A 13833-nucleotide genomic window follows, 5' to 3' on the forward strand; every position below is an offset into this window, starting at 1 on the left:
TGTGTGTGTGTGTGTGTGTGTGTGTGTGTGTGTGTGTGTGTGTGTGTTTTCCACTGATGGACGTCTTATTTTGCCTGATCGCCTCAGTCAGCTGGCTTCTAAGTGAAGCTAAACGAGAAAAGATGCTGTTGTTAAGTGGCTGAATATTGATCCAAGTATCATCACTTATCCTCTTGTTAAATGTGGGCATTTTAAAAGCCTCAGCCTTATTTTCTTATTATTTAAGATGCACTTTTATTCACGAGTGTCACTGCCAAGATCTTGAGCCTTGTGAGAGACACAACAGCAACACTGCCAGTGAGACGATCAGACAGGGATTTAACATGACTCTTATTTTCAAAGTGAATCCTTTGGTGAATGTATACAAAGTGACCATAATGCATTATAACACTGAGTTTTCATGGAAGGCCACAGTTGAACTAGAGAGTAGCTCAGCACAATGTCATGGATGTTGCCTGTATATTGTCTGGTTGCCCACCTGGTTTGCTAAGAGTTGAGGACATTGATACCACTTTCACGTCTGTGCATTAGCTATGAAGCTAGAGCCAGAAGGCTGTTAGCCTAGCTTAGCATAAAGACTAAATGCAGGGGGAGAAAGCTGGCCTGGCTCTGACCAAAGGTTAAGAATATCTGCCTATCAGCACCTTTTAAAGCTCACTATTTAACATGTCACATATCTTGTTTGTTTACTCCGTGTAAAAATGACAATCGGTGACCGTTTCTTGTACTTATCCTCATCATATGCATTACAACACTAGTTGCCAACTCTATCAGACAACAGTCTCCCTGTTGATTCCTGCGTAAATCTACCTAGAAAGTGCTGGAAGCCAAATTTCGTGTGTGCTTCAGGCCTTAACTCTGGATTAACATGTCCAAGGCAAATAAAAATAGCTGCACCGTGTCTGTGTCCATGAGCATGAAGATACCCCGCTGGGACAACTCCACCAGCTTAAGTATCACCACTAAGTCCTGTTAGCTCATTGGCTTAAAGCCTGTGGGTCCACCTATGGGCCTTCAGGGCTGCTGGTCATGCTGTTTGACCATTGACTTTGTGTCAGTGCTCTCCTCTTGCATTGGTTTCTTATTAGACAGTCTAATACCTTAGAAGTCTCTGTTACGTAACATGGTGAGGCATTGACGGACACGTGTGTGTACAAAAATAGTGTGGATGCACGGTGTAATTTGTGACTTATTACAACTTTAATAGGTAAAAGAAAGTCGCTGGCTAACATTCCTTTAATGACACATGTATGCTCGTCATTCTTACCAGATCACATCCCTACAGACCTGCGGAACCCCTTCTATACCGACCAGTATGAGCAGGAGCACATCAAGCCCCCCATCATCCGCCTGCTGCTGTCCGGGGAGCTCTACTGCCGGGTGTGTGGGCTCATCCTGCACGCCGAGCAGGCCGCCTCACTCCAAAGCCACCAGTCTGTCATCCAGGTCCTGTCCAGGAAAGGCATCTACGTCCTGGAGACGGACAACACGCCTGTCTCTGATCTGGACCTCAGCTCGACTCCCATCAAGATGGTGGGTATAGCTTAACCTTATGTCTGGTTGTAGAGCAACAGCTAAAGAGACAGAAATGCCCCTCAAGAGATAGAGGAGACCAAACAAATCTTAAAGGAGAGTGAATATTGGACTCACATTCATCAGGTGATCAGACACACAACTCCGAATGAATCCTTTATGCTGGATGTGTAATAGTACACATTTGCCTTATAAAACTTTGTGATAATATGTCTATGTTGGGTTAACAATTCTCTAATTTAAGAATTGTTAGATCATTAATAGGTCACAAAATGTTCACTGTTGTGTCAATCAGGGTACATTCTCTGCAGTAGTGTAACCTCGTGGACTGACAACAAGCTAATGTGACTTTGCTTTCCAGAGCTGAAAAATGAGCCAACAGTATTGGAATAAATAATGCACCAGTGGATGTTTTTACAGTTTCAGAGTGTTTAACTAAAATATTCATGACGCAAAATGAATCAATTGCTCAACATTGTTTATTCATTATGAACCCACTCTCAGGTGTGAAAACACAAAAGGCGGGACTCTGGCTGTAAAGCAGCAGTGTATGTGTCAGTATATGTGAAAGTAGACGGGGGTTCATATGAGGTGGAGACACTGAAGAGACTCTTCTGAGATCATCTTTACATGAAATAGATTCTTTGTTTGAGACATCGAATGACATTACCCTTTTTTTCAAGTAAATAAATCCATTTGCCAGGCTTCCAGCAAAACACACACATCGTCCTTTTGTCCAGCGTTAGCTCACCGCTGGCCTTTTTGCAGCAATAACAAACATCGGTTTGAACTCCGCATGTTTCTAGTAAAGAGCCGTTTCTGCCCTGTTTCCATGGCAACTCAGTGATGGAGCATCTCTTACCTCTAAAATGTTTCTTCACAGAGAAGCCCACGTATGTACTACTGTTAAAAAAAAGGCAGTAGTTTTATGTGATATAATCAGCAAAGATCTCTATTCTTCCAGATCTCCCACGTCCACCTCATCGATGCCCTGATGATGGCCTATATGGTGGAGATGATCAGCATCGAGAAGGTGGTGTCCAGCGTCAAGCGCTTTTCCAACTTCAGTGCCTCCAAGGACTTGCCTTTTCACCTGGAAGACGCAATGGTCTTTTGGATCAACAAGGTAGGAACCAGGCATGGGTGTCGGTGTTTGACATTTGTGCTTTCTTCTATCTGTGTTGACCCGCGGTACCTTTTTGTCGTTTACAGGTGAACATAAAGATGAGGGAGATCATCGAAAAAGAGCTGAAAATGAAGCAACATTTGCTGGAGTCGCCCAGTCACCAGAAGGTAACAGCTTGTGTGTCTTTGCCTCTTTGTCTCTTTCTCGCACTGCTTCAGAAAGAAAAAGCTTCCTCTCTGTTGAATACTGTCTTTCTTTGGTAATGCTGTTGCCTTTGTTTATTGTCTGGCTGGGATTTTATACGCATGCGTCCTTTCTTCACTGGGTGCATTAACTATCGTGTGTAGGTTTAATCATTGGATCTTGCCTGCATTGAGATCTAATGAAAACCTCATATCACCTTCTGATCACAGATTGAAACACAACACACCATGGCACAGCTGTGGGCTACAACTTGAGTCCTGTGTTTTGGGCTAAATATTGTATATATTTTGCCAAATTGGCACAAATAAAAGCATGCAAAATTTGCTATAAGCGGTTCCTGTTTGCAATGTACCCATGTATATACAGGCAACTCTCACTGGATTACTTTGATACCGAAGAAAACTTAAAAAACATGATGATTTTGAAGTTGTAAGGAGCATTTGTTATGTCTGTGTATTCATATTTAATTACAATATACACAAACACTTCTTGTAGTTTCCCCTTTTTCTGCCTAACCCTTTCCAGTTTTCTTTAAGATCAGATCAGTCTCCATGGTGGATAATCTGATTTGTTGTCATTGTATATGACCCTTGACTTGTCTGCTGCTCTTCCTGTTTGTGTCTACCCAAACTTCCCCCCCTTTCCTGCCTCTCGGATACTAGTCTCCCTCCAAATGGTACTGGAAGCTTGTACCTGTAAGTTTAACTGCTAGCCTTCTCTTGTGTGTATGTCTGTCTGAGATGTGTGTGTGTTTCAGTGTCAAAGGAGCCAATGCAGTGATGTATAAATACAATGTTGTTAACAGTGAAGATGAAACAGTGCCCCTTTGTGGCAAAGGAAGAAACAGCAAGCTCATGAGACACTTTTCTTTTTCCTGCTCCTTTTTTGCTTTTACTTTGCATCAAACCCTGAAGCAGTGCCTTCAGTATTCAGCTTTCACATTCATCACCTCCCCTCCCTCAAAACATCCACACACCACGGTACATTTCTACACTTTCTGTTTTGGTTTTTATCCGAAGAAGTGAAGTGAAAACCCGGGAAGTTCTAACCAACTGTTGCCATAAGGCAACCTGTCTGGAGTCCACTCATCCAGTCATGGCTTGCCTCATTTCATTTCATTAACTTCCTCCCAATCATTTCTTTCTTCCCTCACCAGCCTGATATATTGCATGCTCTGGCCAGCTACTTATTGGAGACTGTGGAGTTCTCTCACATGGTAATGTCCTCACCATTAACCCTTTTGTTTATTTCATCCTGATTGTTTTTCCCTTTTTTTGTCATGAATCATATCACTCAACTACTAGCCCCCCCCCCCCGGTCTCAGTTATATTATTACACCTGAAAATGATTAACATCCTTGCATAAGTCCTTATGAGCAAGGCACACATTATTGGACCACATGACAGGTCAGATGCACATGATTCTCTGAAAGACTTTGCAAAGTTTCACATGATCTAATCTGATGAAAGATAATTTAAGGTCATCAAGCACTGGATGCCACTTACCCTCCTCTCCAGAGTGTTAAATACAGCCAGAGAGTCATTTACAAAGAGAGAAATGTTGTGTTTGTGTGTGTGTGAGCATGTGACTCAGTTTCCTGATTAGATACATTTGTGTACTTTGTCTAAACTCGTGCCCTCTCCTCCTGTGTAGGTGCGTTACCGCAGAGATCACCTGTCGGGTCGGGCACTTCAGCACTTCCCTCTGTTGGATGACCTGCTGAAGGACGTGTGTGACGGCACAGCTCTGCTGGCTGTGATCCACTTCTATTGCCCAGAACTCATTCGACTGGAAGGTGCAGTAACATTGGACTGTAGATCGATACCAGTATAGTATACAAATATGAGGAAGGGGTATTGATCTTCTCATCCAACTCTCGGCAACTGAACAAATGTGTATTTTCCAAAATGCCAAACATATTCCTTTAAGGTCTCTCATAAGAAGTAGGTTTCAAACGGTCTTGATCTACCAATTAACTAATACAGAGAGCATTGACCATTGTTGTCCTGTTCTGTGCAGATATCTGTCTGAAGGAGGTCCCCTCCATAGCAGACAGTATGTACAACATCCAGCTACTACAAGAGTTCTCTCATGAATACCTGAACAAATGCTTCTATCTGAAGCCCGAGGACATGTTGTATTCTCCACCGGTACTAAAGGTGAGCCCTGAAAACACTTCACAACCAAAAAAGTTATACGACAGGTGCCGACGACATTGTCGCGTCTTTGTGTTGTAATTTACCTTGAATGTGATCATTGTGTCTTGCAGAACAACGTCATGGTCTTCATTGCTGAGCTCTTCTGGTGGTTTGAGATCGTGAAGCCAGACTTTGTGCAGCCCAGGGACCTTCATGAAATCAGAGACGGTATAACACACGCTCAACTTGAACATTTTTGTTTATTCACTTATTTACGCTGTGGTTGTATGTTGTGTGTGTTTGATGCATACATTTGCAACTGTAATGTTCCAATTAATACCAATCAAAGTATTTCTGATTTTGATTGTTATTAATCAAACTAGTGGCTCTTGTAAACAATGGTGTATTGTGTTGTAGGATCTCTTGTAATGGCTGATATCCCCTTTATTATTTGTGTAGTGAGATTGCTGCTGCAGCCCAAGACTTCTCGATCCCATATTCCCATCTCCAACGTCACCAAACGTAGTTTCCTGGCATCATCAAACTCTGCAGACATCTTGACTACATCGTCCCAGAGTCCCGACCTCAGGTAATATCCACAAACTGTGTTTTCCAGTAACATCACACACACACAGTTGTACTTGCAAGTCACAATTTTACTTGCAAGTCACAGATTTACTGATTAATGTTCTGTATTTTACACTTGTGTTTAAGAAAAGCAACATTATTTAAAGATTTGAGAAGCTAAACTCAAACCAGATTTAACATTAAAACCCAAACCTCTCTGTCTTTTCCTTTCAGCAGTAAACCAGGCTCCCTCAGCCCATCTCACTCTTTACTGCCGCTGAGACAAAGACAACAGAAAATGACTGAGGAGAGCACTTCAGGTAATATAATACTAATATTTACTCAGGCTCCAATGCAGTTTGCTGCCTCAAGTCACAAACAAAGAAGGGAGAAGAAAGATAGAGGTATTCAAGGTACTTGAATAGTTGCTAATGTAAGCATTTCACTGTGATATTTAGTGTAAGATTTAAAAAAAAGTATACTTTAATATCAGATCCTTATATTCAACCTAGATATTTAATTTCCCAAGTGTAGATTATTAAAATCATCCACAATCAATGTTGCCTGTTTGAGAAGTCCTTGTTGTTGTATTGATCATATTTTCTTTGCACAGGACTGAGAAATAGGTCCAACTCTCTGACACGTGATGGGCAGCATCAGGGCTCAATACTGGCCTGGCCAGAGAGGAGGCAGAGGTGAGCAGTGTGATTACAACGTATCAGCAGGCACAGGTGTAGCAGACCAATGTTGTTCCATGATTCATGAGACTTGGCTTACACAAATCGTATTTATCCCTCTCGCCCTGTCCAGGCCTTTATCCCAGCCGGTGCCCTACGCCTTGCATTGTCCCCTGGAGGACGACGCAGACAGTATTAGCCTCGCTCGCTCCATCAGCAAAGACAGCCTGGCCTCCAATATAATGACCCCCAAACACATGCTGTGTCCTCAACTGCCTCAACACAGGCTAAGTGGTCAAAGCCTGCTTAGTCACATGCGCATAGAGGACGAGGAAGAGGAAATGGAAGAGGAGGAACTTGTTGCTGTAATCCACCCTTCTGCATTTTCTCGATGTCGACTTGGGAGTGACATGGAGCAGGATGAGCTGGAAATCCCAAGTGCAACATCCACCTCAAGGGTTTCCAATACTCGTTGCTCTCCCCGCCTGGAAGCGGGTCTCTTTCTTCTGGACCACCCGGCAGACAGCTACTATCTGGAGCCTTTGATGCCTGCCATCCCTAAGCCAGCCAAAGAGAAGAGCATCAGCCTGAACAAGGAGGAGGAGAGTGGTGAGAGTCGCTGTAAAGCGACAGCGACTGCTAGGAAAGCAGCCATTAATGTCCCAAGCACCTCACAGAGGAAAGCCCCTGCGGCGGAGTTAAACAGAAGTACCTTTATCCCCATACCTGTGTCAGAATCAGTCCCCAGCTCTCTCAGGCCACCCACAGAGGGGTCGGCAGGCATCTCTCAGTCTGAGAAGAAGCAGTCCCCAGGCTTTTTCCTTCATTTGTCCGGAGAGACAGACTGCCACACTCCTTCCTCCACCACGCTTGAAATAGGGCATGACTCCGACTCTGACATCGCAGACCTCGAGGAAGACGAGGAGGAGGACGATCAGATGGAGCTGACTAAAGAAGTCGTGAGGAGAGAAAAGGGACAATTCTTAGAGGACGGAGAGGTGTGTGAATTTGCAGAGGGTGAGTCAGCCAAACTGAGAGAAGACTCGAAGGTTAGTGAGCGGGACGATAAGGAAGGCGGCAGTGGACGCTCAAGCCCTTGCCTCAGCACCATATCGTGGGCGAGCAGCTGCAGCGCTACATGCAGCACCAGTGTCAAGATGACCAGCTTTGCAGAGAGAAAGCTCCTTAAACTTGGCCTCCGTGACGGATTCTCAAGCACCAGCAGTTCTCAGAAGACCACACCAGATGGTTCTGAGGTTGCCCCCTGCTCCCCCTGGCAAGTGAGGAGTGACGGCACCTCTAGCTGGCTAGGAAAGGAGCCTAGTTCTGTTTTGGGGAAGAATTTGGTGGTGAGTGCCCCAGTAGTGCCTTCAGAGCTGCTGCAACTTCACATGCAGCTGGAAGAGCAAAGACGAGCCATTGAGTATCAGAAGAAGAAGATGGAGACCCTATCAGCACGGCAGCGACTAAAGCTAGGGAAAGCTGCGTTCTTGAACATCGTAAAGAAGGGTGGAGGGAAGAGTGACACACTTCCCCTGCCTCTGAGACACTCACAGCTATCCTCAGAGCTAACTGACAGGAGTAAAATAAAGACCCAGTCGTGTAGGGATGACTCCTGTCTTGATGCTCTGAAGGTGCAGGCAAAGGCAGGTCAAACAGAGGCAGGCCAGATGAACAGGAACAACAAGCTGTCCCAGGATAATGTGGCTGAACCGGACTTGAACGAGTGTTCCCACTCCATAGATCTTCTCAATGAAGCTATTAGTTCCATCCAGCAGCAGATGATGCAGCTGTCTTTTCAGCAAAACCTGCTGATGAAGCGCGTGGTGTCACCTCCAGAGCTGCCGACGAAGCGCGTGGTGTCACCTCCTGAACCTCCGATGAAGCGCGTGGTGTCACCTCCTGAACCTCCGATGAAGCGCGTGGTGTCACCTCCTGAACCTCCGATGAAGCACGTGGTGTCACCTCCTGAACCTCCGATGAAGCACGTGGTGTCACCTCCTGAACCTCCGATGAAGTGCGTGGTGTCACCTCCAGAACGTGTTGAATCAAGCGCTAGCACGACCCCCAACACAACAACACACTTCACATCCTCTACCTCGGACTCCACAGCTTTTGCAGTTCACTTTGTAGACATCAGTGGCAGCAACACTGCCCCTGCTCGACGTCCTCCCAAGCTTAGCTCGCAGCAACGCAGCAAGGCCTTGGAGCAAAAACAAAGTAAAGACAACAGCAAGATGGCTTCTATCAAGTCGTATACTCAATCCCTGGAGGGCAGAGAAAATTCTGGTAGATTCCAGGAGAGGAGTATTGTTGAGAGCTTCAGACCAGAGAGAAGCATTCAGAGAAATGCCACCTTCAGAGTCTCGGATGACCCCGACCAAGAGGGTGGAGAGGGAACCGGGTGCTTCTTTGACGGTACATTGAAGTCTCCCTCACGGGCTGCAGCACATGAGGAGAACACAATTTCCAACTCAGGGAAAGATGCTGTTGGTGGAGATGAGAATACAAGGGTCAAGGGTCAACTGATCGAGGTGGACCTATCAGAGCTTAAGGATCCACTGGTGGATGGCAGTGCAGACGTTACAGACTGCACGGCAGAAGGCGAGCAGAAGAATGTGATAGGTTTCTTCTTCAAGGTAAGATTATCAGGTGTCTAACTTTTGGAATATTCCCGAGTATCTTCTGGGAAGCACAATCATTAATTTCAATCATTCTTTTTTTTTTATCTTCCAGGATGACGAGAAACCAGAAGATGAAATGGCGAAACGTCGTGCTGCCTTCCTCCTCAAGCTGCAACGCAAAGCTGAAGAGGCGAGACTACGCAAACAGCATCACGAAGTCGAGAGTGAGCTCAAACGTGATGAGACCAGGTAGGGTTTTGTTTCACACACTCACAAATTAGAAATGTATTAAAAGTGATATTAAAAGACCCGTGTTTGGCAGATTTGGTAGGTCATTTGCTGTGGAATTTTTATTAGACAAACTACAGACCCGGCAGATTCGGGGTATTAAGATCACAGACGAGCTCTGCAATTATTACAAATTGCTAAAGGTCACCAGGCAATACTAGTCCCGTGTGAATAGGGCTGAAGCCTGCAGGTATGTGTGGGTGTCTCTTTGTCATGCAGTTAAATTCTGCCTGTCTTAACTTCAAGGCGCAAGGCAGAAGAGGACCGTGTTCGCAAGGAGGAGGAGAAGGCGAGACGAGAGATAATTAAGCAGGAATACCTGCGGAGGAAGCAGGAATCGTTGCTGGAGGAGCAAGGTCTCGTCAAGCCTCGCCCACGCACTAAATCCCGCAGGAGCAGACCTAAATCCCTGCACCGTGCAGAGTCCAACAGCCTCTCCAAAGGATCCACCACACGTAAGAGGACGATTAGTAACGAAACAGCGTATATATTTGTGTAGTGCTCCGTGTTGCCTTAGAGCGGTGTCTTTGTCTAGCTGCTCATAGGCTTGTGTACATTCGTTGTCGTCCTCTGAGTGTGTGAATGTGTGTTGTGCAGGTGATTCTCTGAAGAAGTCCATGTTGATCAAAGCCCAGGGCTCAGCAGCAGGCTGCAGGGAAGGTGAACCTTCTAACCTGCTCTGCATGATCTGATATCAATATACATACACGGCCCATAAAAACGGTTAACGTGATAAACCCTTGAGGAGTCAGCTATGTATTTTACACTCGTCCGTCAGTCTTTTTAGAATATCGGATTTGACTAATTTGGGATCCATTTGTCATTATGTTGTCTTGCCAATTGTGTGCAGATTCTGTCCCGTGTTTGAATCACAGGGTTGTAAACTGTTATCATATACACGGTAGAACAGGTGTGGAAAGAGCAAACAAAAACGTGTTTAGTAAAGTAACTGGTACTAAATCCTTCCGTCTCCATCATTTTCAGCTGATCTGAGCTGCAGTCATCGAGGATCGACGCTCTCTTTGGCGACCGAGGCAGACAGCGTCATCTCTGGAGGGGCGGAGTCTCAGAGGTGAGACTTCCTGTGTCATGTGTAAGAACGGCGGAGATATCCTCTTCCCCATCTTGTGTATCCAAGTGGTCATTTGATTGACCTCTAAGTGTGCTTTCCAGGGCTGGATCTGTGTGCTCCATGGAGTCGTTCCCTATGCTGAGCAGGGCGTCGAGCAGGAACATGGAGAGGGACTGGGAGAACGGCTCGATAGCCTCTTCCATCACTTCAACCGAGTACAACGGTGAGCAAACATGTAGAAGAAGATATATTTTAAACTAACTTAACTTTTGCTGCTTTGCGTTGCGTTCTTGCTGAGAGTTGGATGAGAAGTTCGATACCACTCTCATGTCTTTCTGATAAATATGAAGACAGAGACAACATCCGTCTATCTTAGCGTTTGTTTTATCTGTAGAAAAACAACGTAGCCTGGGAGTGGCCATAAAAAGAAAAACATTTATAAATTGAAGCCACAATTTACTAATTTGGAAGCATGAGATATAATTTATTACCTCAATTTTATTAAATCGTTCCCACATTTTGATTCGCAATTTGTGGCCACAATTGAACTAAATCCTTCCAATGTTTTGATAAATTGGGCAGAAGATGAGTATTTATACAGAGAGTCAGCACAGCGCTGCAGTCTCTAAGTGGAGTGATGTTGTGCGTTGTTTTAGCCACAACAACAGATCCACTGCTTACATTTTGTTCAGCCAGCACCAGACTGTTATTATAACCACAGAACCTTCACAAACATGTGTTTTTGATTTATTAGCCGACATAGTTTATTCTGCACGCATCTACAGGTGTGTTCAACATCAACTCCACGCTCCACGTTTTTGTTCAGGCCAGTCTTTCACCCGCTGTTTCCTTCCTAAACAGAGTAAGCGGGTTAACTGTTGCGTGTGTCATCTTTCTTTTTTTTTTAATGAGGCTAAACTGTTGTCTAAAGCTCGACAATTTGAATTAGAAAACCAGTAGATGTGTGGCTGTGATGAGCAACATGATGTACAGTAATAGAGGTTTAAAACTATGGTTCAGTTTGGGAACTTATTGGTATGAAAATGATTTTTAAACTATAAGTTTGAACCCGAACAATCATGTTACTCATCACAGCCACACATCTGTTATGTAGTTCAAAATGTGGAGCTCCAGGCGACATTTTAACCAGCGTTGTTTAAAAGAAAAGAGGCCACGCACCCTGGAACCATTTCTATGTTCGGGCCATGACTTCCTAGGACTCTTTTACCAGGAAGTCACTGCACCCGACACTGCGTCCAGTCTTTCTGCAAAGCTAAACTAATCTATTCTCTGCTCCAGCTTCATACTTAATGCACTTCATATTTTCGAAAACTATTCCTTTAAACACTCACAGACCTTTATGCATTTACCTTATAATTATCTTATCTTATCTTATTATTATGTTTTGTTTGTTAAAGGTCCTAAACTCTTCAAGGAGCCGAGCTCCAAATCCAACAAGCCAATCATCATCAATGCCATTGCTCACTGCTGTCTGGCTGGAAAAGTGAATGAGACCCAGAAGAATGTTATTCTGGAGGTCAGTGTGATCACTTGAAATGTATTTATTGATGGTGATTATTGATTGTGAATATGTAAAAAAGTTAGTTTTTGTTATCTATTATTCGCACAGTTAATTTTCCCATATTCAGAAATTATATTTTCCCTCCGTCTCACTGAACGCAGGAGCTGGAAAAGTGCGAGTCCAATCACCTGATCGTCCTCTTCCGCGACGGTGGGTGCCAGTACCGTGGCATTTACTCCTTCTTACCGGACACAGAGGAGATCATCAAGTTCACAGGCACGGGGCCGCGCTCTATCGGCCGGAAGATGATCGACAAGCTCTACAAATACAGCTCGGACCGCAAGCAGTTCAACGTCATCCCCGCCAAGTCGGTGTCGGTCAGCGTGGACGCCCTGACCATCCACAATCAACTCTGGCACGTCAAGAGACCAGGGAGTGCACGGAGGAAGTGAGAACGAGGACACTTGGTGTAGTTTCTGTTCTATCTACTCCTGTTGGGCAGGACCCAATAATCTGTGAGAAGGTGGATATGTGATCGTGACTGACGTGTCTGACAAAGGGGTTAGATGTTCTGAAGAATGAAGATGTCAGTCTGAATGTTTATTTTCTTTTATCTCTTTAGGTTTTTACTCTGCATGTCACACTTTTAATTTGTGGGTACGTCCTAAATGAATTAGGCAATATTGATGACGGACTGATTCTAATGTAGCAGTGAAGAGGAGATGGACCCTCAAGTCGAATACCACTGAATCTACTTAACAGTAGCAAACATACTACTGATACCAAATGCAACCACAGGCAGTGGTGAACATTCACTTGATAATGCTATTTCAGCTCGGCAAAAAAATACCCTACTGCTGTGATTAATCCAGGCTGCGCACACAGAGCCCCTATTATTCACCAGTAACTCCTACTGGTCAGTGCTTTTTGAAGATGGAACTAACTTTTTTTAATGTAAGGATGGAATGGATGTTAGTGAGTGGTAATGTCCAGTCTCGTTTTCTATTACGTGTGTTTGTGGGAAGTGCGCGAGTCTTTGTGTTAAGGAAGGGGAGAGCTGAACGCACCGCTCGTGCATCCTGCTCTGGATGTGTTCTCTCAACTCTCTCGATTATGCTTTAAAAACGGCAACAGAACTATGGAGCCAAGCAACACTGTTTTTTTGTTTTGTTTGGGAGCTTTGTGCTGCTGAGACAGAAGAGAAATAAAGTTTTACAGAAGGGGGAATTGTACTAGTATTTCAAACAGGAAGCGCTTTTCAGACTCAGTGCATTATACCTTTCTGTAGTGCATTATATTGTATTAACTTAATTCTTATATTCCACCACTGAGATCCCTGACTGGCTCATGTTGCTGAACCAAAATGAACCGAGCTGCGCCACCGAGCTGTTTGCTGCTCATTACCGTCTCACTAGATTCTAGTGAGACGTACGATTTTAATGTAGCTGCTGGCGCTCAACACTAGTCATTTCCCCGTAGTGGCCGACTGTCAGCAGCTGGTGTGATGTGGGGAGAACTGCACAATACTTGATATTCGTTTGCTGCATTTTGTACATTTTTGAGTAGTATTTTTTGTACGTCACGTACAAGTTATGTTTACTAAAAAGCAGGCACTATTTTGAGGTTTATTCTGTTACAGGCTTTCAGAGATGTTATGAGTCTTATTTCATTGTGTTATATTTTATGTTTATTTATTTTGAAGAGATATAATAAAATACAACTCGGTATGTTTTCTGATGAAGTGTGTGTGCTTGCTTAAGTTGTAGTGGTCTGTGTGCATTTATTTTATATGCACTCTGTATTATATACAGCATTATATACCAATCTGTTTCACTCTCTTCTTTTGTCACATTCATCCGTACATTTATCTGCTGCTCGATTCCCCCTCTCTTTCTCTTCTGGATGTGGTGGAGGAATGTATCTTCATGAAAGGTCTGTTAGACTTTAAGTCATACTTACTCACACATAAATTATTATACATTATTCTAGACAATCATACCCTCACTCAGACTTCTCTTTGGGCCATAATTACCTCTGCCAAGGAGGTGAAGTTTGCGGTTTTGGAAAAGGTAATGGCCCTAT

General features: G+C 44.2%; 1 protein-coding gene across 6 annotated transcripts in view; it reads left to right on the top strand.

Moving 5' to 3' along the window:
- LOC116390370 (calmodulin-regulated spectrin-associated protein 1-B-like) overlaps positions 1–13492 on the top strand; it is a 17962-nt gene extending 4470 nt beyond the window's left edge. The window contains exons 3-21 of one of the 6 annotated variants that reach the window (XM_031859980.1): positions 1271–1533; positions 2498–2659; positions 2746–2826; positions 3526–3558; positions 4517–4658; positions 4883–5022; positions 5133–5229; positions 5461–5590; positions 5803–5888; positions 6182–6263; positions 6379–8104; positions 8138–8884; positions 8982–9118; positions 9404–9612; positions 9755–9817; positions 10142–10229; positions 10331–10452; positions 11648–11766; positions 11913–13492. In XM_031859980.1, coding sequence (XP_031715840.1) covers positions 1271–1533; positions 2498–2659; positions 2746–2826; positions 3526–3558; positions 4517–4658; positions 4883–5022; positions 5133–5229; positions 5461–5590; positions 5803–5888; positions 6182–6263; positions 6379–8104; positions 8138–8884; positions 8982–9118; positions 9404–9612; positions 9755–9817; positions 10142–10229; positions 10331–10452; positions 11648–11766; positions 11913–12203 — 4718 coding nt within the window. In that variant the 3' untranslated portion in view covers positions 12204–13492. Of the gene's footprint in view, positions 1–1270; positions 1534–2497; positions 2660–2745; positions 2827–3525; positions 3559–4516; positions 4659–4882; positions 5023–5132; positions 5230–5460; positions 5591–5802; positions 5889–6181; positions 6264–6378; positions 8885–8981; positions 9119–9403; positions 9613–9754; positions 9818–10141; positions 10230–10330; positions 10453–11647; positions 11767–11912 lie in introns of all 6 variants that reach the window. The other 5 variants (XM_031859977.1, XM_031859979.1, XM_031859982.1 and 2 more) reach the window with 5 other exon arrangements.
- The last annotated feature ends 341 nt before the right edge of the window (positions 13493–13833 follow it).

The sequence above is a fragment of the Anarrhichthys ocellatus genome, unplaced genomic scaffold (genome assembly GCF_004355925.1).
Source record: "Anarrhichthys ocellatus isolate YVR2014 unplaced genomic scaffold, GSC_Weel_1.0 scaffold23, whole genome shotgun sequence".
In the NCBI taxonomy this organism is placed as follows: Eukaryota; Metazoa; Chordata; class Actinopteri; order Perciformes; family Anarhichadidae; genus Anarrhichthys; species Anarrhichthys ocellatus.